Source organism: Geotrypetes seraphini, chromosome 5, assembly GCF_902459505.1.
Source record: "Geotrypetes seraphini chromosome 5, aGeoSer1.1, whole genome shotgun sequence".
In the NCBI taxonomy this organism is placed as follows: Eukaryota; Metazoa; Chordata; class Amphibia; order Gymnophiona; family Dermophiidae; genus Geotrypetes; species Geotrypetes seraphini.
Genome location: NC_047088.1, coordinates 139,508,661 through 139,534,996, shown reverse-complemented (window position 1 = coordinate 139,534,996; position 26,336 = coordinate 139,508,661). Strand labels below are relative to the sequence as shown.

Genomic DNA, 26,336 nt, shown 5'->3' with positions numbered 1-26,336 from the left:
ATATTTCAATTAGCTTTTGGACGTATTCCTCCTGTATCAAGGGAAAATCTATCCATGGGGCGGGGAAAGGTCATCCCGTGAGAATCTCAAAGGGAGAGCAGCCAGATGTCTGTGCATACAGAAAGAGATACTTGAAAAGAAATGCTTGAAAAGCATTCCAAATATCATTCAGCAACTGTACTCCAATGTGATCCAAATAAGAGATAGAAAACAAGAGAAACCATGTTGCCTGTACTGAATGTGGCAACATGTAACAATACCAGTTCATTTACTTAGCATAGCTATGGCAAAAGAGAGACAATACTCAGTTACTTAAGGTTTTATCGTGCTGCATATAACTTATTATGCACTTCAGAGAGACCATACTGATGTACTGAATGTATTCAGAAATGTATATTGAATGGATTATATGTAGGGAACACCATGAAATAAACGCTGTATAAAGTAAAACTTTTTCTTAAACATATAACCCTTAACTAAACTATATTCAGAATATAAAAGCTATAAGTAAAAGAACATTGCGCAGTTAGGCTAGTAAGAAGTGGAAAAAGAGCTCTAGAAATGGCCAATATTATGTATCCTGGGGTACCCACTAAACTAAAACAAGTAGACATGACACAGACAAAACATAAAGTTTTAAGCGTGGAGCTATTACTCCATCTGTCAAGTGTGCAGGGCTGAATTTAACTCTGCAAATAAACACATTGATATAAAAAAACCAAAACTACAAATAATGTATATCATAACCATCTCATATTTGGAAAAAGGCATAAAGCTAATGTCTCTTTGGAGCGTCTCTATCTCTGCAGTGATAACGAGGACCCTTGGAAAACATTAGAAATATCTGTGCCAAAACTGTTTAAATTAGCAACATCCTAATTTCAGCTAAAACAATAGAAAGGAATTGTATTTTCCAATTTATTTTCAATTCACAACCGTGCCAGCTGTAATTATCGAGCTATATATATCTGTATCAAGGAGCAAAAGGTCAAGAATGAAAATATCACTAGCAAGAAGTTAAAATGTCGAGCGAGCACTACGATAACCAATACCATGATATTGGGCAATGAATAAGGGAGAGCTAGCAGCTGGTATCCAGGGTTTCCCCTCTTTGCACCAAAGTCTGTCCAAAAGGGCGGCTTTGGGCACCTGCCAAACGCCAGGCATCAAGTTCAGAGGGGGGGGGGTAACAAAGGACTAGAAGGGAAGAGAATCCTGTTCACCCGTGAGACCCAGAAGCCCATTTAAAAGAAGGGCTTGTACATCGTGAAGAGTGTGAAGGGTAGTGGGGTGACCAAGGGTCAGAAGAGTAACCATCTCTACCACCATAGCACATGCAGCCAGGGAACTTGAACAGGAGTGACTATAAAAAAAGGCAACAGAGCGTAACTTACCGCCATGTTCTCCCTTCATAGTGTTACAAAGGTCCCAAACAAAGATATAAAACATGTGGGCATAAGCAGGAAAACCCAGACTTGAGCTAGAAACCAAAGCACATCTTAAATGTCCAACATTTCATAAGTCCATCTGATAAGAGCAGTCATTTCAGAAACCAGGGTCTGTCTCAGAATCTGGTCATAGAAGGAACAAGCAGAGATCCATTGGCGGCAGTGACCAATCATAGCAAGAAAAGTAAGCATGTCTTTCTTGGTAGCTGGGCGGGGCAGACCCAGAACAGCAGCAATGCAGAAAGTGCAGATTTTCCTCTGACCATGAGACAGGACAAAACCCAGGTATTTCACTTCAGATTTACAGACAACCATTATAAAAGGTGCAAACTATCATCCTGACAGGTCTCCTGAATTATGTAACACAAAAAGATGTACAAAATAAGGATAGGACCATGAGGGGCAGTGCATGACTGTAGAATAGCCCGAAGGACAAAGAAGTCAACATAGCCCTGGGGCATTCCACACTAGGTATACTGTTGCTTAAAGGTGAAGGCAAGAAAGAGCTGAAAAGCCTCACCAACAGGGACAAAAATAAAACATTCTTTAGGACAATGACAGAAAAAAAAACATTGGCTGCCGGTGAAATGGGGGAGAGGAAGAAACATAAGAAAACAGCCCTAAAATCTAGGACGAAACGGGGAATGCCATCAGCTTTGACAACAAGAGCGATGGGCGTATTGTAAGAAGAGATGGTGGTTTTGATAATGCCGGAGAAAAGATAAGTGATAAGCAGTGGAATCACACCGTACTGCTTGATAAAAACAAGAATGAGTAACTTCAAAGAAACACTATAGGGGGTCAGTGTAAGCCCAAACTGAGAAGTCTGGGGGAAGGGGCAAAAGCATTCATGCACAGACCCTGATAATGAAAGCAAAGAACAGATTAGCTTTGCTCTGCACAAGAAAGAAAGCCTCTAAAACGGAATTTTTTCTTTTTCTTTTTCTTGTTTCTTTTATTTTTTTTTTATGATCCAGTACAGAACACAAAGGAAGCAGCCGTAGAAGAAACGCACAAAATTAGTCAGGATCAAAAGGAAGACAAGAAATAGTGCTTGTGTACAAACTACAAGGGAAAGATCTTAGACTGATTCAAACAGCGCTTTCAATTCATTCCACATACCAGCACGTCCTACCTCAGTATTAAACATTGGTGACACAGAAAGATGTGAGCTGAAGGAAAAATGTCATACACACACAGCCGTACAAGTCTCATTTGTCTAGGAGTATCCTAAGTACCTTATGACTCATTACAAAACCAATATAACAATGCAAAAATATTTGCTTATCTTACCTTATAAGCGAGGTACAGTAATAAGAGACAATAAAATCTTATACTCTATAAAAGTTTTAACCTTACAAATGACAGAGTGGGCAGGGGGGGTTCTATAAATAATTTCATTCTTCCCGAAAGAATAGCAGCTGCTTATATTCACGAGGGGTGCTTACCGAAAGTACCCTGAGATTTTTCCCAAAAAACTCCATAATAGAACCCAAAGCTTGAACTTAAAATAAAGGGTGGGTACAGGTCACCACTACCTAGTGAGTATTAAAGAACAGAAAAAATTCAGAAATACTCACAAAATATTAGTGATATCATCTGCCCATCGCGGACGTGCCTCCAACTGAAAAGGCTTAGGTCCCAATTCCTGCCCCATACTTTCTGAGTCTCTGTCATTTGAAAGTCAGATGCATCTGGGGACATATCTTAAAGACCAGAAATCATCTTCCAAAACATGTCCACTTTAATATCAGCTTCACATTTCTTTTATATCTTTTACATGAATCAGTGTTGTCAGCATGTGACGTAAACACAAACCATATATGGACACAGGTCACATGAAACTTTAAAGACATCAGCATTTTCCTCTATCTCTGGCTGGAGTCCAAAAGGTCAGAAAAAGCCTTGACCAGCAGAGCTTCTTAACTAAAGCTGTCTGTAAATACGGCTTAACAAAACAATTGAATTCACTTCACAACATCTCTGTTCAAACATACATGTCCTTGTAGTATTTTCAAAGAGGGAAAGACAAACAGAGTCTGGCTTTCTTACAGCTGGAAAACATGGCCTAAGGACATGATACGTGTCCCTTCATACACAGGAGCCCATACAGCCCTCCTTCTGTGGACTTGTTTTGATTTGCCCGATTTTTGCCTCGGAAATTGCCAGTGTCCATCTCGGGACCTCTGCTATTATACCTAAGATAAAAAGTAGATGTGTTTTGGGTATTGGGGTTTTCCCTTTCTCTTTCCTCCTGGAAGAGTCCCATAGCTCCTGCTTGTTACCCTTAGTAGCAGGGCTGTGGAGTCGGTAGATAAATCCTTTGACTCCAACTCCTCAGTTTCTGGTACTCACGACTCTGACTCCATGTACCCAAAATTGTCTCTGACTCCTTGACTCCGACTCCACAGCCCTGCTTAGTAGACTAGATCCGAGTTACTCATAAGACTAGCCTTACTTGGTCAGACCAATAGTCCATCTAGCCCAGTAGCCCATTCTCACGGTGACTAATCGCAATGCGAGTGTTTGTTGTCCACTTGTTAAATGTTTATTGATTATTGTTCTATTTTTTAAGTTTTAGAGCAAAGCAGAATGTATTTCTTGCCAGGGAAGTTTCTCATGCCTCTCATTCTCTTTTCATATGTTTTAGTGGAGTTTGATTGCTTTGGCATCAACTGAAGAAGGGTTGGGGGGGGGGTGCTGTGCTCCACTGCAGAAGGGGAGGAGTTCTCTAGTTCTTAAAGGGATGTCCTTCTGTAGGTCATGGGAAGTGGGAATCAGCAGCTCAAGTATAGACTCCTGTTATCTGAACAGACCTAGATTACTGAGGTAAGAACTTAATTGTCATTGCTCTTCTTCAGTTCTTTTTTGCCTTGGAGCTGGGGGATGTCATTTTCTGGTTATGTAGTTCCTTAACATTGTTATTTTTCTTGTGAATGACTCATTTTTGAGTTGCATTTTCTTGGTTATATTTTAAAAGTTTGAATAAATTGAAACAAAATAAGATTGAGGAGTTAAGTAGGTAGTTCTTTTTTTGCAAAGACATTTAAGGCTAATATAGAACATGTATATATTTTTTCTAGGGTGGAGAGCATTGCTACTACCATGGGAAGGTCAGAGGTATCAAAAATGCCAAAGTTGCTATCTCAACATGCAATGGGCTCCAGTAAGTGCAGTATTCTTTTCCCTGGCTGTCTGCATCATGGTCTCTTTGATATAATGGGCAACTGCTAATATCTAGAAGTAAAATAAGGGTGGTTGTAAATAACAAAAATAAGTAGACAGACTACACAAGGAAGCTCTTTCATAGTCTTTTTGCATTTCTTTGGTCACAGTCCTTGAGACCAGCTCAACAAATCAGTGGTTTTATAAAGAAAATTTACAATGGCTTGATGCTAATTGGCACCAGTTAGCAATTCTATGCCCATCTCCCCTTTTCTAGAAGTTAGGTGTACAAATTCTATCACATGAAACTTCTAGAAGGGGAGGATGTGGGGGGGCATGGCAGGTCAGAATGTGCCTAGCAGTTAAGTGTTCATGTTATAGAATACTAGGAGTTATTTGCCTGCCAACAGTTGGGTGCCACCACTTATACCAGCCTTTCAAATGTCATAAGTGCTTATGCCTAAAGTTAGGCACAAAACTGTTGACTTATGCCATTACGACAGTTCCATGAAAAACTGCCATTCTGTTATGTCCCTTCAGGATTCCATATGCTAGGTATTCAATCACAACCTGCAGTCCGGGTGTTGCAGAAATCCACATCTTTTGTGAACACATGCTCCACCCCCTTAGCCTGAGAGTTAGTAAACGATCCCAGTTTCAATTCCTTTGTTTCTTATTTTTTCACTTAAAGTTAGTTTTTTGGTGGCTTCAGTGCCTTGACATCCCTCCCCTGTGGACCTCTTAAGAGAAAAGGATTTAGTCCTGCAGTGCCAGACTGCAGCTTCACAGAGAAACTGGTGGATCTGTGGAGCTAGCCTTCTGTGTGCCACCTTCTTCAAGTACCTGGGGGTCCCTTCCCATGGGAGTCAGTTGGCTGGTGACTCTGTCACAGGTTTCTAGCACAGGCTGTGTGCATCTGGACAGAAACATACCCGGGTTTCGAGACACAGGCTACCTTTCCCACCCCCGACCATGTGGAAGAGGATCTGTGGGGGCAGAGGTTTTAGTCAGTCTCTGGCTGGTTGGCAGTCCGAAGATCTTCAATTCTGTGCATTTTAAGCTGTTTCTGAGGCAGAAAGTCCTTTTTCTCCACTCAGCTGTTTTAAAAATGCTGACAAGCAAAGGCACTACCTCCATTATTTCTTACTTTGGGGATTGTGGATTGATTTAAACTTTGTTTTTCACAGTTTCTGTAGGTAGGGTTCAGGTCCCCCACCTCCCCAGACCCCAAATCACTATTTTTTATTTTCATTTTTTGTTTATTTTTGCTGTTTTTGGTGTGAATTCGTGACAGCAGCCATCTTGGATTTTAGTGTGAATCTTTTTTTATTGTACAACAAACAAGCAAGCACAGTAAACCAGTAGCACAACAATCCAGAGAAAACAAGAGGTACAATAGGTAGGTTTGTTTTCCTCCCCCTATCCTTCCCCATTCACTCACCCCATGCCCCATCCACCCCCCAACAAGCCCTACCCAAGCCCCCCACCAAACCAACACCTCCCCTTCCTGTGGTCAGATAAAACTACGAGGTATGCTGAGCAAGCTGTGTTCTTATGCCTGTCAGGAATTGCATAACAGAGATTGCCCCCCAACCCCGCCTCCAGAGAAACCACCACCACAGCTCTCAAATCGCTTATGAATGCACATCACAGCAGCCATACCAACCATCCATACACTTCCATACACCATACCAATCACCCAGGTTTATATCTGAGGACAAGCAGAGCCCTAGATCAGTGTTTCCCAACCCTGTCCAGGAGGACTACCAGGCCAATCGGTTTTTCAGGATAGCCCTAATGAATATGCATGGAGCAGATTTGCATGCCTGTCACTTCCATTATATGCAAAACTCTCTCATGCATATTCATTAGAGCTAGCCTGAAAACCCAATTGGCCTGATGGCCTTCAGGATAGGGTTGGGAACCACTGCCCTAGATTAAAACAAATTTAAGACCAAACTTCTGGCCCTAGGGGATAGCGAGTAAATGTAGGAGTCCCATATCTACAAAAAAACTTTTTTCCACTTGAGAGACAAATGGGCATGTCGTTGCTCCAAAAGCATAAAATTATGAAAGCGGTTCCTCCAAGCCCAGTAAGCAGGTGTAGTTGGTTGCATCCAGACACTAAGTATGATTTTCTTACCGAAAACAGCAGCCTTCCAAATAAACAACCGATGTCCCTGAGCAGACACCCGTAATGATTCTTACCGGTCCTAAAGCAAGCCCCTGGGTGACATTGGGATACATTGTCCAAAAATCCACTCCAAAAAGCAAAGTATAGTCTTCCAAAAAACTTTCACTCGGGGGCAACCCCTAAAAGCATGTATAAACGAACTACAACCCTGATGACATTTAGGGCAGGTTGGGGACAAAATACCCCCCACTTTGTGCACCTGCTCCTGGAAAAAGTATGCTCGATAAACCACCCTGAATTGGCATTCCCTAAGTTCAGCGCTAATAGATAAAGAGGATATACGATTGATAAGGGAAGAAAAATCCAAGGACTCAATAGGTATACCCAGATCTCTCATCCATTGATGCCCCAAAGGCTCATATGATTTTCCAGGATAGAGACCTCGTAAAGCGCCATGCAACGCATACACCGTCAGACCACTATCCTGAAACTGAGTAAAAAAGAGACGAAGTTGGTGGTCGAAACTGCAAGACAATTCGAGCTAAGGACCCCACATAATGTTGAATTTGTTTATACGTAAATAAGCTTCCCACACCCAAGGGATGGAGCACAGGAAGGGAAGACCAAGATTTTATACTTCCGTCAGATTCCAACAGATGTTCAAGAAGAATCAATCCTTCCCTGGACCAGCACGTAAAGATGGGGTTATCGCTGCCGGGAAGGAACTACTGGTTTCCTCAGATAGACAACTGATCTGAAACCCGAGGGTCTGCCTCAAAAAACATGACCAAGGCCCTCCAGCAAAATGCCAGGAATGAAAAAGAACATACGAACGTACTGCAGGTGGCATCAGGCGGCCAGGTAACTGGGACAGAGAAAACAGGTGCCACGGATGAAAAAGAGCAGATTCGAAGTCCCGAGAAAGATAATCACTCAGTAAGCACCAATACCCCAAAAAGTGGAGCAGACAAGCCATGCTGATATCCGGTAGTCCCATGCCTCCAGACCGCCACGGGCCAAATAAGTAAGTAATTGAGAGCTTACACTTCTTACCCTGCCAAAGAAAACGGGCCAGCAGCCTATGCAGCTGCTGAAGATCCGATCTCCGAATACAGAGAGGAAGAAGCTGGAGCATATACAGCCAGCGGGGGGAAAAATAACATTTTATACAAATGAACTCTACCATAAAATGAAAGAGGCAAGTGCATCCACTGCGCAAGACTGCATTTCGTAGAGGCCAACAATGCATCAACATTAGCCTGGTAAAGCGAGCCCACACGGCGAGTGAGCTGAATGCCCAAATACCGAAACAAGCCGTCCACCCAACATGAAGGAAACGCGCCCGGCCACTCAAGGTGAAGAGTCCTCAGTAGCCAATTCCAAGGATTTATCATAGTTAAGCCGAAAGCCAGAGAAATCACAGTTTTCTTCAAAAAGCGACATGACAGTCGGAAATGATTCCCACAGGGAAGTTAAATTTGTTCAATGCTGAGAGTTTGAATGCATGCCCTCCAATATGAACCCCATGAACCTTCGGATTCACAGTTATTTCTCGAAATAAGGGATCTAAAGTAAGCACAAAAAGAAGAGGTGACAAGGGGCAACCCTGTTGGGTACCCCTCTTAACTGAAAACGCCACCAAGGAAACTCCATTAACCAAGACCATGGCCTTTGGATGATGAAACAACTCTTCCATCGCTGCACTAAAAAAGCCACCCATGCCATAATGTTGAAGAGTGCAAAACAGAAAATCCCACAACACTCTATCAAAGGCCTTGTTAGCGTTGAAACTCACCAACAAAGAAGAAGCTCTTGCTGTCTCCACCCACTCCAAGGACACCAGAATAGTACGTAGGTTCCTAGTAGAAGGCCAACCCTTGACAAAACCCACCTGTGGGATCGCTATAAGCGAGGGCAGAATCATAGCCAACTTGTTGGTCAATAATTTAGTAAAAAACTTTGTTTCAGCATTCAAGAGTGAAATGGGGCGATAAGAGGAGGCATATAAAGGATCTTTAGCCAGCTTGAGCAAGACGACAATCTGAGCCACCTGAAGAGAAGGCAGAAGCGCCTCATCCCGTATCACTCCATTAACCAAAGCAGGAGTGACATCCGCTTGCAAAATTCTATAAAATTCATTCCAAAACCAATCGGGTCCTGCCGTCTTGTTCAACGGGGAACCGCCAATGACATGCATTAACTCATTCTTCGAGAATGGGGCCTGCAAACTTGCATTTTGAGCCTCCGTTACCACCAAGTGAGGGACCTGATCTAAATAGAGATCTGCCCGCCAGTGGAGATACCGACGGAGCATCATAAACTCCCAAAAGTATTGCTGAAAAACGGCAGCCAAGTCATCATCCATGTGAACAAGTCTCCTGTTAGCCACACAAAGTTGAAGAATAGGAGAAAATCCTTTGGCCTGCCGAACTAAATTAGCCTTATGAGATGGTGGGGATGTCACTAGTGAAAACTAGAAGAAGTCAGAAATTGCTTTGATAAATAATATATGAACTGACTTCGCATTCAATACAAACCTGTCTATGAAGTGTAATCAATATGTTTTAAGTTGCTCAGAAATGTGAAACTCAACAAGGGGGGAACGCACCCCCCTAGAAAGGGAACAGAGTTTACCTCCCAGTAATTGCAACCGTTTCTGTAGAGATCACACTTCAAGCCAGGATGTTGGTTAATAAAGATTGTTACAGTCCTTGAAATGATATAAAGTATAGGATTTTCTCCTTTCTTCTTATACTTGTTTTATACTTGTCAGAACATCACTTATGCATGATTAATAGAATCATAACTTAGCTCAATGAGGGGTTTGGGGTCCCGACGCGGCCCCGTTTCGTGTCCTTCGTCAGGAGACCCACTCACGATTGCTGGAAAAGTGGCTGTAGTCTTTTAAACTTCAGTTATGTTAAAGTTAGTGATACGACAACATTTCTGCAATACAAAAGTCATTTACAACATCGGGTGTGAGTAAAAATCCATAACCACACCTCAATGAAAAGTATTACTTTTTAAGGCTAAACTAGAGGAGGGAATGCACAAAATACATACCAAAACTGAAAAGCTCTCACACCACAAAGTGTATTCAAACTGCCAGAAAGGACACAGCAGTACACTCCCGATTTAAATAGAGAGAAGGGGGAGGGGTTTGATGACATCATCAAGTGGCTGATGCAAAAGTCAAAACTGTAAAGAAAAGCTGTAAAGCAGGAAAACTGTAAAATGCTGTAAAAAATAAATAATAAATAATAAAACAAAAATAATACAATGATCTGCAATGTTGCCACCTGGCCAAGGAACAAAATAATATTGAAAGTCATAGAAACGAAATCCACTCCATCTCGCTGTTCAGTCCATGTGGGTGCAAGGTGTTGAGAATAAAAATCCACTTCTGTTCTTGTTTCCAAAGCATCCTTGCAACATCTCCTCCTCTAGTAGGAACTATGACATTGAGAATAGAAAAGAGGAGGTCCGTGGGTGCATGTTGATGATCCAACCAATGCTGTACTAGGGGGGCCTCTTTCACTCCTGTGCGAATCCTGCTGATGTGTTCTCCAATCCGGGTCTTGATACTTCGGGTAGTGCACCCTACATAAAACAACCGACATGGGCATTGAATGATGTACACTACTTGTCGAGAGTCACAATTAGTAGCAGGGCACTTGATATGACTAAGATGACTTAGACAGGTAGACATTTGTTGTAAAGTGACACAATGTTTGCATATTTTGCAACGACCACACTGCAAATGTTGACCTGATGTTTGTGTCCGTGGTTGTTTAATAAACTGGGAATGGACCAAATGCTGCTTCAAGTTGCGCTGTTTGGAGAACGCAAATCTGGGCACCTGTTGGAATGCCTCATGAAATTGCATAATTCCCCAGTGTTGTTTAATGATATGTTTAATATCAAACGCCCGAACTGAATAAGGGAGGACACATACTAGAGAGTTCTCATCTGATTTTGATGGTGAAGACAGTAATAAAGTTCTATTTGCATATAAAGCTCGCTTATATGCTTTCTGTATCACTGAGTGAGGGTACCCCCTTTGCTGAAATCTGAGTTTCATTTCACCAGCTTTTATAATATATTTCTGGACCGTGGTGCAGAGTCTTCGGAGATGTAAAAATTGTCCCACTGGAATGTTGTTTCTTAAATGTCTGGGGTGGAAACTACTGTATTCTAGTAAATTGTTCCTATCAGTAGACTTGCGAAAAATGGTGGTAGAAAAATGTCCATGATGTAAACAAATTTGAATATCTAAAAAAGATAACTGTTGTGAATCTGTGTGCATAACAAATTGTAAATTACTATCACATGAATTCAGCCAGGCTAGAAATATCTGTAAATCTGCAGAGGGACCTGTCCATACAGCGAAGATGTCATCAATATACCGTTTCCAAATTAAAAAGTCCTTCCAAAAATCAGAAATATATAAGAAGGTTTCTTCAAATCTAGATACGTATAGGCACGCCGCAGAGGGTGCCATCTTAGCACCCATGGCAGTACCCTTGATTTGTTTGTAATACTTCGTGTCAAACTGGAAATAGTTCATATTTAAAGCTACCCTCACTCAGTGATACAGAAAGCATATAAGCGAGCTTTATATGCAAATAGAACTTTATTACTGTCTTCACCATCAAAATCAGATGAGAACTCTCTAGTATGTGTCCTCCCTTATTCAGTTCGGGCGTTTGATATTAAACATATCATTAAACAACACTGGGGAATTATGCAATTTCATGAGGCATTCCAACAGGTGCCCAGATTTGCGTTCTCCAAACAGCGCAACTTGAAGCAGCATTTGGTCCATTCCCAGTTTATTAAACAACCACGGACACAAACATCAGGTCAACATTTGCAGTGTGGTCGTTGCAAAATATGCAAACATTGTGTCACTTTACAACAAATGTCTACCTGTCTAAGTCATCTTAGTCATATCAAGTGCCCCGCTACTAATTGTGACTCTCGACAAGTAGTGTACATCATTCAATGCCCATGTCGGTTGTTTTATGTAGGGTGCACTACCCGAAGTATCAAGACCCGGATTGGAGAACACATCAGCAGGATTCGCACAGGAGTGAAAGAGGCCCCCCTAGTACAGCATTGGTTGGATCATCAACATGCACCCACGGACCTCCTCTTTTCTATTCTCAATGTCATAGTTCCTACTAGAGGAGGAGATGTTGCAAGGATGCTTTGGAAACAAGAACAGAAGTGGATTTTTATTCTCAACACCTTGCACCCACATGGACTGAACAGCGAGATGGAGTGGATTTTGTTTCTATGACTTTCAATATTATTTTGTTCCTTGGCCAGGTGGCAACATTGCAGATCATTGTATTATTTTTGTTTTATTATTTATTATTTATTTATTTATTACAGCATTTTACAGTTTTCCTGCTTTACAGCTTTTCTTTACAGTTTTGACTATTGCATCAGCCACTTGATGATGTCATCAAACCCCTCCCCCTTCTCTCTATTTAAATCGGGAGTGTACTGCTGTGTCCTTTCTGGCAGTTTGAATACACTTTGTGGTGTGAGAGCTTTTCAGTTTTGGTATGTATTTTGTGCATTCCCTCCTCTAGTTTAGCCTTAAAAAGTAATACTTTTCATTGAGGTGTGGTTATGGATTTTTACTCACACCCGATGTTGTAAATGACTTTTGTATTGCAGAAATGTTGTCGTATCACTAACTTTAACATAACTGAAGTTTAAAAGACTACAGCCACTTTTCCAGCAATCGTGAGTGGGTCTCCTGACGAAGGACACGAAACGGGGCCGCGTCGGGACCCCAAACCCCTCATTGAGCTAAGTTATGATTCTATTAATCATGCATAAGTGATGTTCTGACAAGTATAAAACAAGTATAAGGAGAAAATCCTATACTTTATATCATTTCAAGGACTGTAATAATCTTTATTAACCAACATCCTGGCTTGAAGTGTGATCTCTACAGAAACAGTTGCAATGACTGGGCGGTAAACTCTGTTCCCTTTCTAGGGGGGTGCGTTCCCCCCTTGTTGAGTTTCACATTTCTGAGCAACTTAAAACATATTGATTACACTTCATAGACAGGTTTGTGTTGAATGCGAAGTCAGAACTAAATTAGCCAGCAACTTGCCGCTCTTATTTCCATGTAAATACAGTTGATATTTATAATAGGCCAAGCATTTCATAGCACGGTCGTGCAGAAGCTTCTGCAGTGCCTGTTGAGATGCTAATAGTAAAGCTCTATTGACTCCCGTGGATGTTCCCCATAGCGCCGGCGGACATCTTGAACCTGATGTTCAAGCCAAAGCACCTGACGGTCCTACCGTTTTTTCTTTAGACTCTAATAAGCCAGGGTCTCCCCCCAACAAGACAGCTTTAGCCGCTTCCCAGTAGAGAAGCGGGTTGTCCCTATGACAGGCATTATGAAAAGCATAATTCTTCCATTTGAAAAATAAGAATTGATGGAACTCCTGGTCAGAATACAACGAGAGAGGGAATCATCATTGAAAACCTTTATGGGTATCCAAAGTAAGAACAATCATAGCGTCATCAGATACATCATAGCCCCCTATCTCCGCTGAGCACACCTGAGAAAACAAAGAATCCGTAATCAGCCAATAATCAATACGGGACTGTGTTGAATGGACACTGGATAAATGAGTGTAACACCCGCCACACATTGATGAGTGACATAGAAGAAGAAAACAAGGGGAGTCCTCTAGTCAGGACATACCTGTCATGGGGCAAGGGATGAGACTTATCTAATGTAGGGTCAAAAAGCTGATTAAAATCCCCCTCTAACACCACTGGAAGGTTCTCATGAAGAAGCCTAAAGGGCCCATCCCACGTATTAGAAGCATAGCTTTAGCCAGTATATAGTGCCCCTTTGGGTCGGACTATACCTTATGTGTAATAAGATGCATACCTTTTCTGCATAAAATGACCACACCTGCTTTCCTGTGCAAGGCTGGAGACTTCTCCAACCCAACAGCACTGAAGCTTAATATGTTCTGCTGTAGAGAGAAGGGTGTGCTGCAAGAAGGCAATATCATCAGTCTTTAATGTTTTAATGCACTAAGGATTTTTTGCCACTTGACAGGAGATGTGATACCATGAACATTCCAGGACACAAACTTAATCACCATTGAGAGTCAGAAACATGAAAAAGATAATACAGTAAAGTTGTTAACCTACAGGGGGAACTGTCCCAGCCAGCGGTTCCATCCCGGAACAATAATAATAATAATAATTTTTTTCTTGTATACCGTCTCACAGCAGTTCTAGGCGGTTCACAACAGAAGAACTGAAACATTTCAGTTAAAAAATACAATTTAAAAAAACACAACTATTATAACTACTCCATCCATTAAATACAGCATCAGATAAAAAGTACATTTAAAATACAGAGCCTAATAAAAAAATACCTTCTTAAATATCAACATTTTTGTTTATCAAATGGGTGAGTTTTCAATAATTTCCTAAGATAAGAATAGGCTTGAACAATCAGCGGACTCATCCAGGAGTTCAACTTCCCCACCTGATTTTCCAATGTCCTGTCCAAAAAAAGTCTTATAGTGACAAGCCCTTGGAATAGGGAAGAGGAACATACCAGAATTTCTAGTACATTTTAATGAATTAAACAGTTTCAGGTAAGATACCAAATAGGAAGGTAATAAACCAAAAAGAGCCTTATAACAGATACACCCAAACTTAAAAAATACTCTGGCCTCAAAAGGCAGCCAGTTCAGTCTAGTATAAAAAGGACTAACATGATCATACTTCTTAAGACCAAAGATTAAACAAACTGCTGCATTCTGAATTAATCAAAGCCTTAATAAAATCTTTTTTGGTAGCCCCAAATAAACAATATTACAGTAATCCAGAGTTGACAGTACAGTAGACTGGACCAGCAACCGAAAGGACTCTAGATCAAAATACTTCTTAATGGTCCTCAATTTCCACAAAATAGTATAGCTTTTTAAAATTAATGAATCTGTATGCTTCTTAAAAGTTAAACTACAATCCAGAATTATTCCCAAAATTTTCAAATTTGGCACTATCTCAAAACTTTGACCCTTCAATTGAATAGTTGTTTCATGAATTTTATCGTTAGGGCTAGCCAAAAAAAAAAACTTAGTTTTTTTCAGAACTAAGCTTTAGTCTGAACTGTAGCATCCACAATTCTACCTTTTCCAAAACATTAGAGATTTGAGTAATCAATTCATTTGAAACAGCCCTACAGGGGAACAAAATAGTAATGTCACCTGTGTATATATAAAACATCACATTTAAACTTTGAAGTAAATACGCCAAAGAAACTAAATAGATATAAAATAGTGTTGGAGATAAAGGAGAACCCTGCGGAACTCAACATGAGTTCTTCCAGGAAAAATAATATTTGTCTTCAGTGAAAACTTCATATGTTCTATGTTTCAGGAACCCACTAAGTCAATTTTTTACATTACTTCTGGTCCCAATTGAGTCCAAGCAGCTTAAGAGTAGATCATGATCCACTAATCAAAAGCGCTGCTCAGATTCAACTGCAGGATCAGGGCACTAGTGGCAGTGCTAAATAGAATAGTAAGCTGATTTATTAATGATGCTATTACTGTCTCTGTACTATATCCTGAGCAGAACCCTGATTGATAATCATGTAAGATGTTAAATTTATCCAAGTATTTTACTAATTCAGCATTTACCAAACCCTCCATTATTTTTTCAAACAATGGAATACTAGCTACTGGTCTATAATTATTTTCATACATTAACGATTCCTTAGAATTTTTTACAATAGGCGTAATTATTATTCTTCCTAAATTATGCTCAAATTGTCCCTTCTGCAACTGAAGAATAATCCATTTATACAGGTGATATTTAAAAGTAAACGATGCATTCCTCAATACATTTCTCGGACAAACATCTAATCGACAATATTTTTTTGCATACTTTGAATATAGTTTACAGAAAAAATCCCAATCTCGGGCAGTAAATTGTTTCCAGATCATATCTGTCCTCCCGCAGCCAGATAAAGGAAAGCAGAGCCACATCCACCAACAGACTCCCCCCAGGGTCCCACACACACAACCATTCACACCCATTCACAACCAACCAGTCACTCCCCATACCCCAATCCTCCCCCCATTCCACACCCCAATCCCTTTCAACAATCCCACAGTCCAATTCCAAGTTTCCATACAAATGTCTGGAAAAGAAACACCCAGACTCGGGTCCCGGTGGAAGGCCTTCCAAGCCCACCTCCCAACTCCCAAAGAACAAAACTACCCCCAAAATAACATGAAACCAATCAGGGAAGGAGAGGACTCATCATCTCCATTCCCAACCCCCCAAACAGAGCATATGGCCAACAAAAAGGGAAAACAAAGACAGAGCACATATTGCTCCAGGGGGAACATCACTGAGAAACAGGAACAACAAACCAGCAGGACCCAGCAAGAGGCAGGACAACAGCAGCAAAACCTTCAGATAAAATAACAGTAGTAAACACCACAGCAGGCAGCCAAATAGGCCAAACTGCCAGCATCCACCACATAGTCCATTGGGCTCCCCACTGTCAACACCCTCTGTAATCCAGAAATGAAAACCAGCCTGGAAGAGGCCAGGAACAAGAAGCAAGGATCCCCAAAATAACCTCCGCTATGCCGCCATCAGAGTCAGGACGTAGGGACAGCTCTCACCAGGTGTTGCACAAAGTCCAAAGTTGCAGACGCCGTGCCGAAAAAAATGAGACCAGCCTTTATGTTAAATTTTCAGGCGTGCAGGGTTGAGGAGCGCAGACAGAATGTGCCGCTCATGCAGTTGACTACACACAACCGCAAACTCTTTCCGCTGTGCAGTCAGTTGAACTGAAAAGTCCTGAAAGCAGAGTACTTTCTGGTTTTCATAGGACAGGGAGCCTTTAACACAAATTGCTGTTAGTATCTCCATTTTGTGTACATAATTTAAGACTTTAAATATGACCACATGAGGTCTCGTAGCATCCGGGCGTCAAAGACCCAAATGGTGCGCCTGTTTGATCCACAGAGGCCCCACAGTTGACTGTAGTTGTAGTGTGTCCACCAGCCAGGATTCCAGAAAGGAGTGTAATTGATCATCAGACACTGATTCAGATATGCTCACGAGCCTCAAATTGCTGCGCCTGGAGCGATTCTCTAAGACCTCCACCTTAATTTCCAGCTGGTGGATTTTAGCAGCAGCCGCAGTTTGTGCATCCTGGGTCTGCACAGCAGAGTCCTCCAAGTCAGACACTGGCTGTTGATAAGTGCTGAACTCCACTCTCAAATGGCTCACAGAGTCATCCAAACCGTCCAGTTTATCAGAGAGCTTCTGTAGCTGTGTAGTGAGGGTATCCTGAATTGCTGCTCTCACCTCCGTTATAATATCGGCCACCCACTCGGAGCTCGTTGAAGGTGGAGATGCCATCTTAGAGTCAGCGCTGCGTGGCTTGTCCCTGTCTTTGCGGGTAAGTTTAGATATCATATCTCTCTTTGATTGATCTGAAAGCAGAGAGGAACCAAACACAGCGATCGAGGAAGTCAGGGATAGTATTTCACTGCCGGTAAAGATGCAGAAAGGGAATTAAATGATAGCAGGCTCGGGAGCTCGTTCCACACATGCCTGCTTAACAAGACGGCATCACGTGCTCAGCCTTGATGATGAACAGTTATTTGGAGGTAGTTATCTCAACTCTTGCGCTCAATCCTCTACTATGACTTCTTCTGCCAAAGCCTGGTAGGCTCTCTCTCAGTAGGGTGCTAGGAATCAGGTGGAGCCTGAGAAGGCTTTCAGTTAGGTAGTCCTGGCTTTCCTTTGGGAGGGCTTAGATAGAAGTCTGGCAGTGGCCTTCTTGGAAGTTTAGTTTGCAGGCTTTTCATGTTTTCGGCGCTAGTTTGCTTACTGCTCTTTCAGATGTGACCAGGTGTATGAGGGGGGCTATTCGTCTGCGTCCTCCCCTGCATAGTCCTTTCCTTTCGTGGAATCTTAACATTGTTTTACTAGGTCTTGGTGAAGCCCCTTTTGAACCACTAAAAGATGGATTTCATCTCAACCTAATGATCAAGACGTTTTTTTCTTGTCATCGTCATCTCAGCACAATGTATTTTGGAGTTTCTGCTCTTTTATGCAGGGAATCCTTTCTCTGTATTACGGACACAGGTGTATTCCTCCGTATTGTACCTTCCTTCTTACCGAAGGTGGTCTTAGCTTTCCAAGTCAATCAGGAGGTTAGGTTGCCTGCATTTCATCCAACAGGTTTGCAGCGCAAAAATCAGATCTTCTGCAAATTAGATGTCATAAGAACATAAGAAACGCCTTCACCGGATCAGACCTAGGTCCATCTAGTCCGGCGATCCGCACACGCGGATGCCCAGTTAGGTACTCCCTGTAGGAGACCCGAATTTCCCGTATCCCTCGATATGATTTGCAAGAAGGTGTGCATCCAACTTGCGCTTGAAACCCAGAACAGTAGTCTCCGCCACAACCTCCTCCGGGAGAGCATTCCAAGTGCCCACCACTCGCTGTGTGAAACAGAACTTCCTGACATTTGTCCTGAACCTGCTGCCTCTCAGTTTCAGGCTATGACCTCTTGTCCGTGTCACATCTGAAAATGTCAGTAATGCTGCTTCCTGGTCTATTTTGTCAAATCCTTTTAATATTTTAAAAGTCTATCAAATCCCCTCACAGTCTTCTCTTTTCGAGGGTGAACAGTCCCAGTTTTCTGGGACTTGCTCCTTTATTTGGAAAGGATAATTGAGTTAAGGCTGTCTGTTCACTTGTTTTGTTCTCACTGCTGCGCCTTATCGTGGTAGTTCAGCGTCCAAGTCCTCGATCATTCGATGGATTAGAATGGCCATTTTCGTGACTTCTGACGCCCTCAGCGAGCAACCGCTGATCTCACTTAAAGCACATTCGACGAGAAGTGTGGTTGCGTTATGGGGAGCATCTTGCGTGATTCATCCTGATATTTGCAGGGTGGTTTCTTGGTCCTCTCTTCATACCTTTTCCTGGTTTTACCGAGTTGTTGTGGCAGTGCATTCTGATGCCGTTTTTTTGGGACCTCTGGTTTGAGGGCTTGCTCTTCTGCCTCTCCCTAGCTACCATTGCTTTGGTATGTCACCTAGCGTATGGAATCCGGAAAGGACGCAATAGAATAGAAGATTAGGTTTATACCGTCAATAATCTTTTTTCTGTTAGTCTGGAGGATTCCATATGACCTGCACTCTCTGTATACACTCAGTTGTTGGAGTAGCCTGCTCCTTTCTGCCCTGGTCACTCTCATTACAGGTTTGAAGTTTTTCTAGCCAGTTGGCAGATCCTGTGGGGAGTTTCTGTGAGTATACACATTACCGAAGGCCTTTCTTGGGGTGCTCGCTGCACACTGCAGATTAGTACTACATTGTTCCTCATTGTTTTTCTGAGTTGCCTTTGAGCCTTTCTCTCACTTGTTAAAATTTTGCAGATCAAGCCAATTCATGATTTACTTGTTTGTTTGTTTTTAATTTTTTATTCATTTTTAATCTTTCATCAAGTGTACAAAAATCATAAGAACAACACTTAATAAATCACTTGAAAATCTTATCATTATACTCAATACACAAATAAGAGTCCCTCCCCCTCCCTCCAACCCTGTTACTAATTCTATCACATAACCCCTCCAATACAAGCCCACCCCTACTCTACCTTAAATGATGTATCTTCCATAGAAAAATGGCATCTAATCATGGCAAAACGATGTTAATGGCTCCCATATTTTTATAAATTTTTTATAATTTCCATTTTGTACCGCTAATGATCTTCATGATTTACTTGTGTTGATGGGGTTCTCCCCCATACCTCCTTGTCCTGGATTTGTAGGTATGTGCTTGGTTTGGGACCTAACTGGGATTGTTTACTAACTCTGAGGCTAAGGGGGTGGAGCATGTGTTCAGAAAAGATGTGGATTTCTGCAACAACCCTACTGGACTGCGGGTTGGGAATTAACACCTAGCATATGGAATTCTTCAGGGACTAACAGAAAGAAGATTATCGAAGGTATAAACCTAATCTTTCATTACCAAATTTGCGCTTAGTGCTCAAATCCCGTGCCTTAATTTTGATGCTCATTCTTGAATCTACCTCTATGTGGTTTGGTGTGTATCGCATATATATGATTTTTGACATTGTCAGTATTGGTCAGTGTGATACAGTATAAGGAAGATTGTATAAAGTACATAGGGGAATTCAAACATCCAGGTAAAGATGTGGAAAATTTCCATATTATGTTATAAAAGGCATGACAAAACATGGAGTCTTATAAATGCAATGTTGTACTCTAATTTCTCTAAATCTCTCTAATTACAAAGGGAACAGCAATTTTAGAAAGATGCACACGTGTGTGTGTAAGGGGGGGGGTGGCATAGAAATCCCCACCATATATACATGAGAGAAGTTTTCAAAAATTGCTGTTCTTCCAGTAGAAGGCTGCGATTCAAGTATCAGCAGTTCCCCTCCCCACCACAGGTTTCCAGTTTTCCCCTTTCCCCCCTGGCCATATAGCTGCCTGCAGTGTCTCCAACCCCACTCCCATCCAGCAACATCACAACATCTACCATATGGCTATTTTCCCATGAGGCCAGCACCTCCTTCTTGAGGTACCCCCCAGGCAGACCCCAGTCTCACCTTAGGTCCTAATATGTGTGTTAGGAGCAATATCTACTTAATCTTGTTTCAGTGATCCTGGGTCTCAAAATAGCTCTTGACATCTCTAGGGTAATATTGTAATATCACTAACGGTCAGGCTTCCATATAGAGCAGTGGTTCCCAAACCTGTCCTGGGGGACCCCCAGCCAGTCAGGTTTTCAAGATATCCCTAATGAATATGCATGAGAGAGATTTGCATACCTGTCACTTCCATTGGGATTTGCATACCTGTCACTTCCATTGGGAGCCACTGATATAGAGAGAAACTGCATCAGAGCAGTGTTGGGGGTGTGAGATATGCTCTAGGGCAGGGGTGCCCAAAAGGTCGATTGTGATCGACCAGTAGATTGCAAAGACAACACGAGTCGATCGTGTTGCATTTCGCTGCCTGGCTGGCCCGGAACTTCCTTTACATGGGGGAGGGGGGGGGAAGGCTTGTGGACCTGGCTTGGCATCAGGGAAGCAGGGAGAAATCGGAGTTGGTGTCTTGGGGGGGCAGGGAGAGAGAAAGACAGACAGAAAGAAGGGGGGGCAGGGAGAGAGAAAGAAAAAGTTGGACTCATGTAGGCACAGAGAGAGATGTTGATTGGGGAATGGAATGAGGTCTGGAGGAGAGGAAGCATGCAGGAGGCAGAAAGAAAGAAAGGCAGAAATACACTTCCCCCTCCCCATTCGCGGTTTCAGCAATCGCGATTTCACATATTCGCAATTTTTTGGGGAGGGGGAAAAAAAAGAAAAAAAAAACATAGTGTAGCCTTCCCTCCGGCGTCCCGGCCTTACCTGGTGGTCTAGAGGGCTTTCGGGGCAGGAGCAATCTTCCTACACTCCTGCCCTGTGTAGATCGCCAATAGGAAATGGCTGTGGGGAGTTACCGTCATAGTCTCGTAGTGTGGTTTTTAGCCATGGTGGTAACAGCCAATGCTAACAAATGTTCTACAGTTTTGTAAATGGGGAGATAGAATAAAAATACGTAGACAAAGGTTAAACTGAAGCACCAAGAAGCTAGACTCTGCATACAATGCAACACCACAGAAACAGATGCATCTCCCCTAAATCAAAAATAAATAAATATAATTTTTTTCTACCTTGTCTTCTTTGGTTTCTGCTTTCCTCATCTTCTTGTCACTCTCTTCCTTTCATCCACTGTCTACCCTCTCTCTGCCTCTTCTATATGGCATCTTCTTTCCTATTCCCCTTCCAGAAACTTTATGCCTCCCCCTTCCATCTCTCCCTTCACCTCCATTGGTCTGGCATCCATTTTCTTCCCTTCCCTCCTCCAATGGTCTGACATCTCTCTCCTCTCCTTCCCTCTCCCACACCCCCATGGTCTGGTATTTCACTCTCTCCTTTCCCTTCCCCACACTTCCATCAGCATCTGCCCCCTTTCTCACCCTTCACCATGCTTCCATACCACCCTGACCCCCTTTCTCACCCTTCACCATGCTTCCATACCACCCTGATCCCTCTTTCTCACCCTTCACCACGCTTCCATACCACCCTGACCTCCTTTCTTACCCTCCACACCCTTCCTTACCACCCTGACCCCCTTTCTCACTCTTCACCATGCTTCCATACCACCTTGACCCCCTTTCTCACCCTCCATACCCTTCCTTATCATCCTGACCCTATTTCTCTCCCTTCACCACCCTTCCATACCACCCTGACCCCTTTTTCTCCTTCTACCACCCTGCTATGCTCCTTTCTCTCTCCATCAAAATCAGCAAGGTCCCGCAATGACTACTTCTGCTGCCTCTGCTCCGGAAGAGGTAAATGACGTTGGAGGGGGGCTGGGCTGGCAGATGCAGGGATTTGCGGCAAGGTCCCGCGATGACTGCAGCTGCCGGTTCACCCCCTCCCCCCCCCCCCGAAGTCATTTACCTCTTCCGGAGCAGAGGCAGCAGAAGTAGTCATCGCGGGACCTTGCTGCACTTTAGCGTGGCTGCCGACTCATATTTCAGAGCAGAGTCGGCAGCCGCGTTGAGGTGCTGTTTTGAGCAGCGATGGAGCTTCTGGACCCGGCTGGCTGTGCACTCCCTTGAAGCCTGCACCCGGGGCGGACCACCCCCCCCTACCCTTGGTACGCCACTGGCTATCCATAAAGGAAGTAGATTTTACAGAGTATGGGTAAATCAAAAAGAATTCCAATTGAAGCCATCTTGGAATATTCTTTTCTTCAGATGGAGTAAACCAGCATAAAACTTGAGATAGCCGAAAGGCTGTATGATAATCTTTAAAGTTAGGGATGTTTAAAACCACCTTTGTCTTTGGGGAGTTTGAACTTTTTAAGTGCAATTCTGGGCTTTTTATTTTTATTGATTAATATGTCCAATTTCTTGTATAAATTAGAAGAAAAGGGAAAGGGAATTATAATAAATATATAATTTAGTTTAGGTGCTAACACCATTTTAATGTCTTCCATCCTTCCCTACCATGTAAGAAAGAGGGGAGACCAAGATTCAAGAATGGAGGAGGTTAATGAAATGATGGATTTGTAATTCAGTGCCAGGGTCTTATCAATTGAATTGCAGTACCAAATGCCAAGATATTTAATTTTGGTGGGTTCCCATTGGAAAGGGAGATTTTTTTTTTTTTTTAAATTCTGTATTCCTTTTTAATCATTCAACAAGTGAACAAGAAAAACCATACATAGTCTCAGAAACAACACTTGATAAATCCATCAAGACAGTAACAATTGTATATATATATATAAACCCATAGCCCACCCTCCCTACCAACACTATTTTTCTTTATTCATTTTTAACCTCTCATCAAGTGTATAAGAATCATAAGAAACAACACTTAGTTAAACACTTGAAAAACTTATCATTATACTCTATTAACATAAAAGAAATCCTTAGGGAGATTGAAGATATGATGTTTCATTACTTAAGGAGTTAAGGGCATAGTAGCTGATTTACTCCAATTTATTTTATAACCAGATGTCAGAAAAGGAGTTTGTTAGGAGATGAGACAAAGAATCCAGGTTAATATATAACAGTATATCATTCGCATATATAGAGAATTTATATGACTCTTGTGATATATTTATGCCCTCAATTAGAGGATTGAAATGAATCGAAATAGCTAATGGTTCAAGTGCTAAGTTAAGTAATAAAAGGGGATAATGGGTATGTATCCTTGTTTGGTTCCTCTATTGAGAGTAAAATAATTAGTTAGGGTGCCATTAACAAATATTGAGGCTTTAGATTTTTTATATAGTAGTTTTATCATATTGATGAACTTAGGGCTAAAGCCAAACCATGTTAGGGTGTGAAAAAGGTAGTCCCATTCTATTCTGTCAAATGTTTTTTCAGCGTCTAGAGAAACTGTTACAATTGGTTTCTTAGAGGAAGCAGTATGTGAGAGAATATTCCAGAATAGTCTAGACTAGAGTTACATTTGGTAATCTATTAGGAGTGAATCCATTTTGATCTCTGTGAATGAGGTTTGGAAGGATATGTTTCAACCTAGAGTGGTGATTATTTTAGCATAAATTATTTTTTAACTTGAAAATTTTTTTTTATTTTATTAAAAAAATGAACAAAGCAAACAGCCAGAGTGACAGATCAGTAAGAAGACAATATCCTAGAACAGTGTTTTTCAACCGCTGTTCCGCGGCACACTAGTGTGCCGCGAGATGTTGCCTGGTGTGCCGCAGGGCCGCCATCAGGGCAGTACTACCAGTCCTGCATTCAGGGGCCTGGAGATGACAGGGGGCCCGAGGCAGGGGCGCCAGTAGTTCGCCAAGGCAAAGTGAGTCGATCACCCAGGACTCACTTTGTCTTGGCGATCTAATCTATCGAGCCGATAAGTCTTCTTCTCCCCGACGTCAATTCTGCAGTCGGAGAGGAAGTTCGGGCCAGCCAATCGCTGCCTGGCTGGGCGGAACTTCCTCTCCGATTGCAGAATTGACGTCAGGGAGAGCATGCGTCGGCGTCGGCTTTGGGGCCTGTTATCCATTGGTGGGTCCTGTTCCCCGATGGCAGCGGCAGTGGCAGTGGCTTGGGGAACGGCAGGGAGAAAGAAAGAAAGGGGGCAGGCAGGGAAACAGAAGGAAAGAAGAGAAACAGAAAAAAGAAAGAAAGGTCAGGGAGAGAGGAAGAAAAAGTTGGGGGAGGGAATGAGGTGTGGAGGAGAGAAAGCATACAGGCTGATAGAAGGGAAGAAAGATTGGATGCACAGTCAGAAGAAGAAAGTGCAACCAGAAATCACCAGACAAGGTAGGAAAAATGATTTTATTTTAAATTTAGCAAAGTGGAGGCAGTATTACCACAGTTTTCAAAGGAATTTGCCCAAATAACTTAATAGTTAACTGGGTAAATTCCCAGAGATGAAAACTTCCCTTCACTTACTATGCACAGTTCTGAATTTATATCTGCTGTCTATATTTTACAATATGGTCACCTTTTACTAAACCGCAATAGTGGTTTTTAGCGCAGGGAGCCTATGAGCGTCAAGAGCAGCGCTGGGCATTCAGCGCAGCTCCCTGCGCTAAAAACTGCTATTGTGGTTTAATAAAAAGGATGGAGGGTTTATTTGTCTATTTTTGTATGCTATAAAAACCAAATACAGAGAGAGACTGAGAGCTGTTGACGAAGAGCTACGTGTGTGTCTTTCTTTGATTCCAGCCAGAATATCAGCTTTGTGTTCAGCCAAACAGGCCCAGGTTTCGCACTGAATAAAGTATTTTATAATTTTTCACTATTCTGTTTACTTAATATTTCATAATAAAGTAATTATAAAATACTTTCTTTGTGTTTATTTGATTCCTATTCAAGAGAATTACTTTATATATAGTCAATATAGGCACAGAGTTAAATTTTTTAACATTTTCTAATGGTGGTGTGCCTCGTGATTTTTTTCATGAAACAAGTGTGCCTTTGCCCAAAAAAGGTTGAAAAACACTGTCCTAGAAAACAGAAAGCAAATCAACCCACCATAAAGGCTGCATATCCCACTTAGATAAAGTACATTAAAACAGTACCCCACCCTTATCCCCCCTACCTCCCCCACCCCCGCCCCCAAAAAAGAACAATAATAAATGATACACCCCCACTTAGGTGCAATACCTCCATGGCAATAAAACACACCAAGACATATAAGGAACAACTCAAAACAACAATCAAAACAGGTCATATGGTATAAACCGCCCCCATAATCTATCAAACTTATGTAGAGTGCCATACTTAAGTGCCGTAAGCTTGTACATGATACACCAATGACACAGTTTATCAATCATCAAACGTCAATCAGGCTGCTCAGACTTCTTCCAACTTGCAACTAAGAGCAGCTGAGCTGCCATAAAGCACAATTTGACAAAGCTTAATTCTCCAGATTCTAAACTACCTACTGACAAAGAATTGCCACCTCCCACGAAACATCAACCCTCTTCCCCATAAGCTTAGAAAGTAATCTGAACACAGCAACCCAGAACCCTTGGACTCGGGGGCAATCTCACCACATATGTTTGTAAGACCCCTCTAATCCACAACCCCACCAGCAAAACCCCTCACCATCTTGTCTCATGCGAGCCATCCACACCACTGTGTAGTACCAACACATAAGTACTTTATAGCCATTCTCTTTTAAGGGGGCTGTCATTCACATAGAAGCCACCTGGGACCAGATATTCAACCATTCAGAAACCGTTAGCTCCTGGCCCAGATCCCACTTCAAGGCTTTCATATAGGGTAACTGAGCTCCTCTCCGTGCATTGAGACACTTATAAATAGCAGATATTGCCCCTTTCTGGAGTGCGGGACCCACTAAGCATTCAAACTGAGTCTTTCCTCCCCCCAATTCCGTAAGGAGGCCCAAAGACTGTAAATAATGTTTGACCTGTAAGTAAGGAAATAGATCTCAAGGTTGCAACTTAAATTTATCTTGAA

The 26,336-nt window shown here is 42.2% G+C and overlaps 1 protein-coding gene across 1 annotated transcript in view; it reads left to right on the top strand.

Moving 5' to 3' along the window:
• Positions 1 to 26,336, top strand: part of ADAM23 (ADAM metallopeptidase domain 23) — a 727,231-nt gene that overhangs the window by 198,986 nt on the left and 501,909 nt on the right. The window contains 1 exon segment of the mRNA XM_033945744.1: positions 4,532 to 4,614. Within this exon segment, the coding sequence (XP_033801635.1) occupies positions 4,532 to 4,614 (83 nt within the window).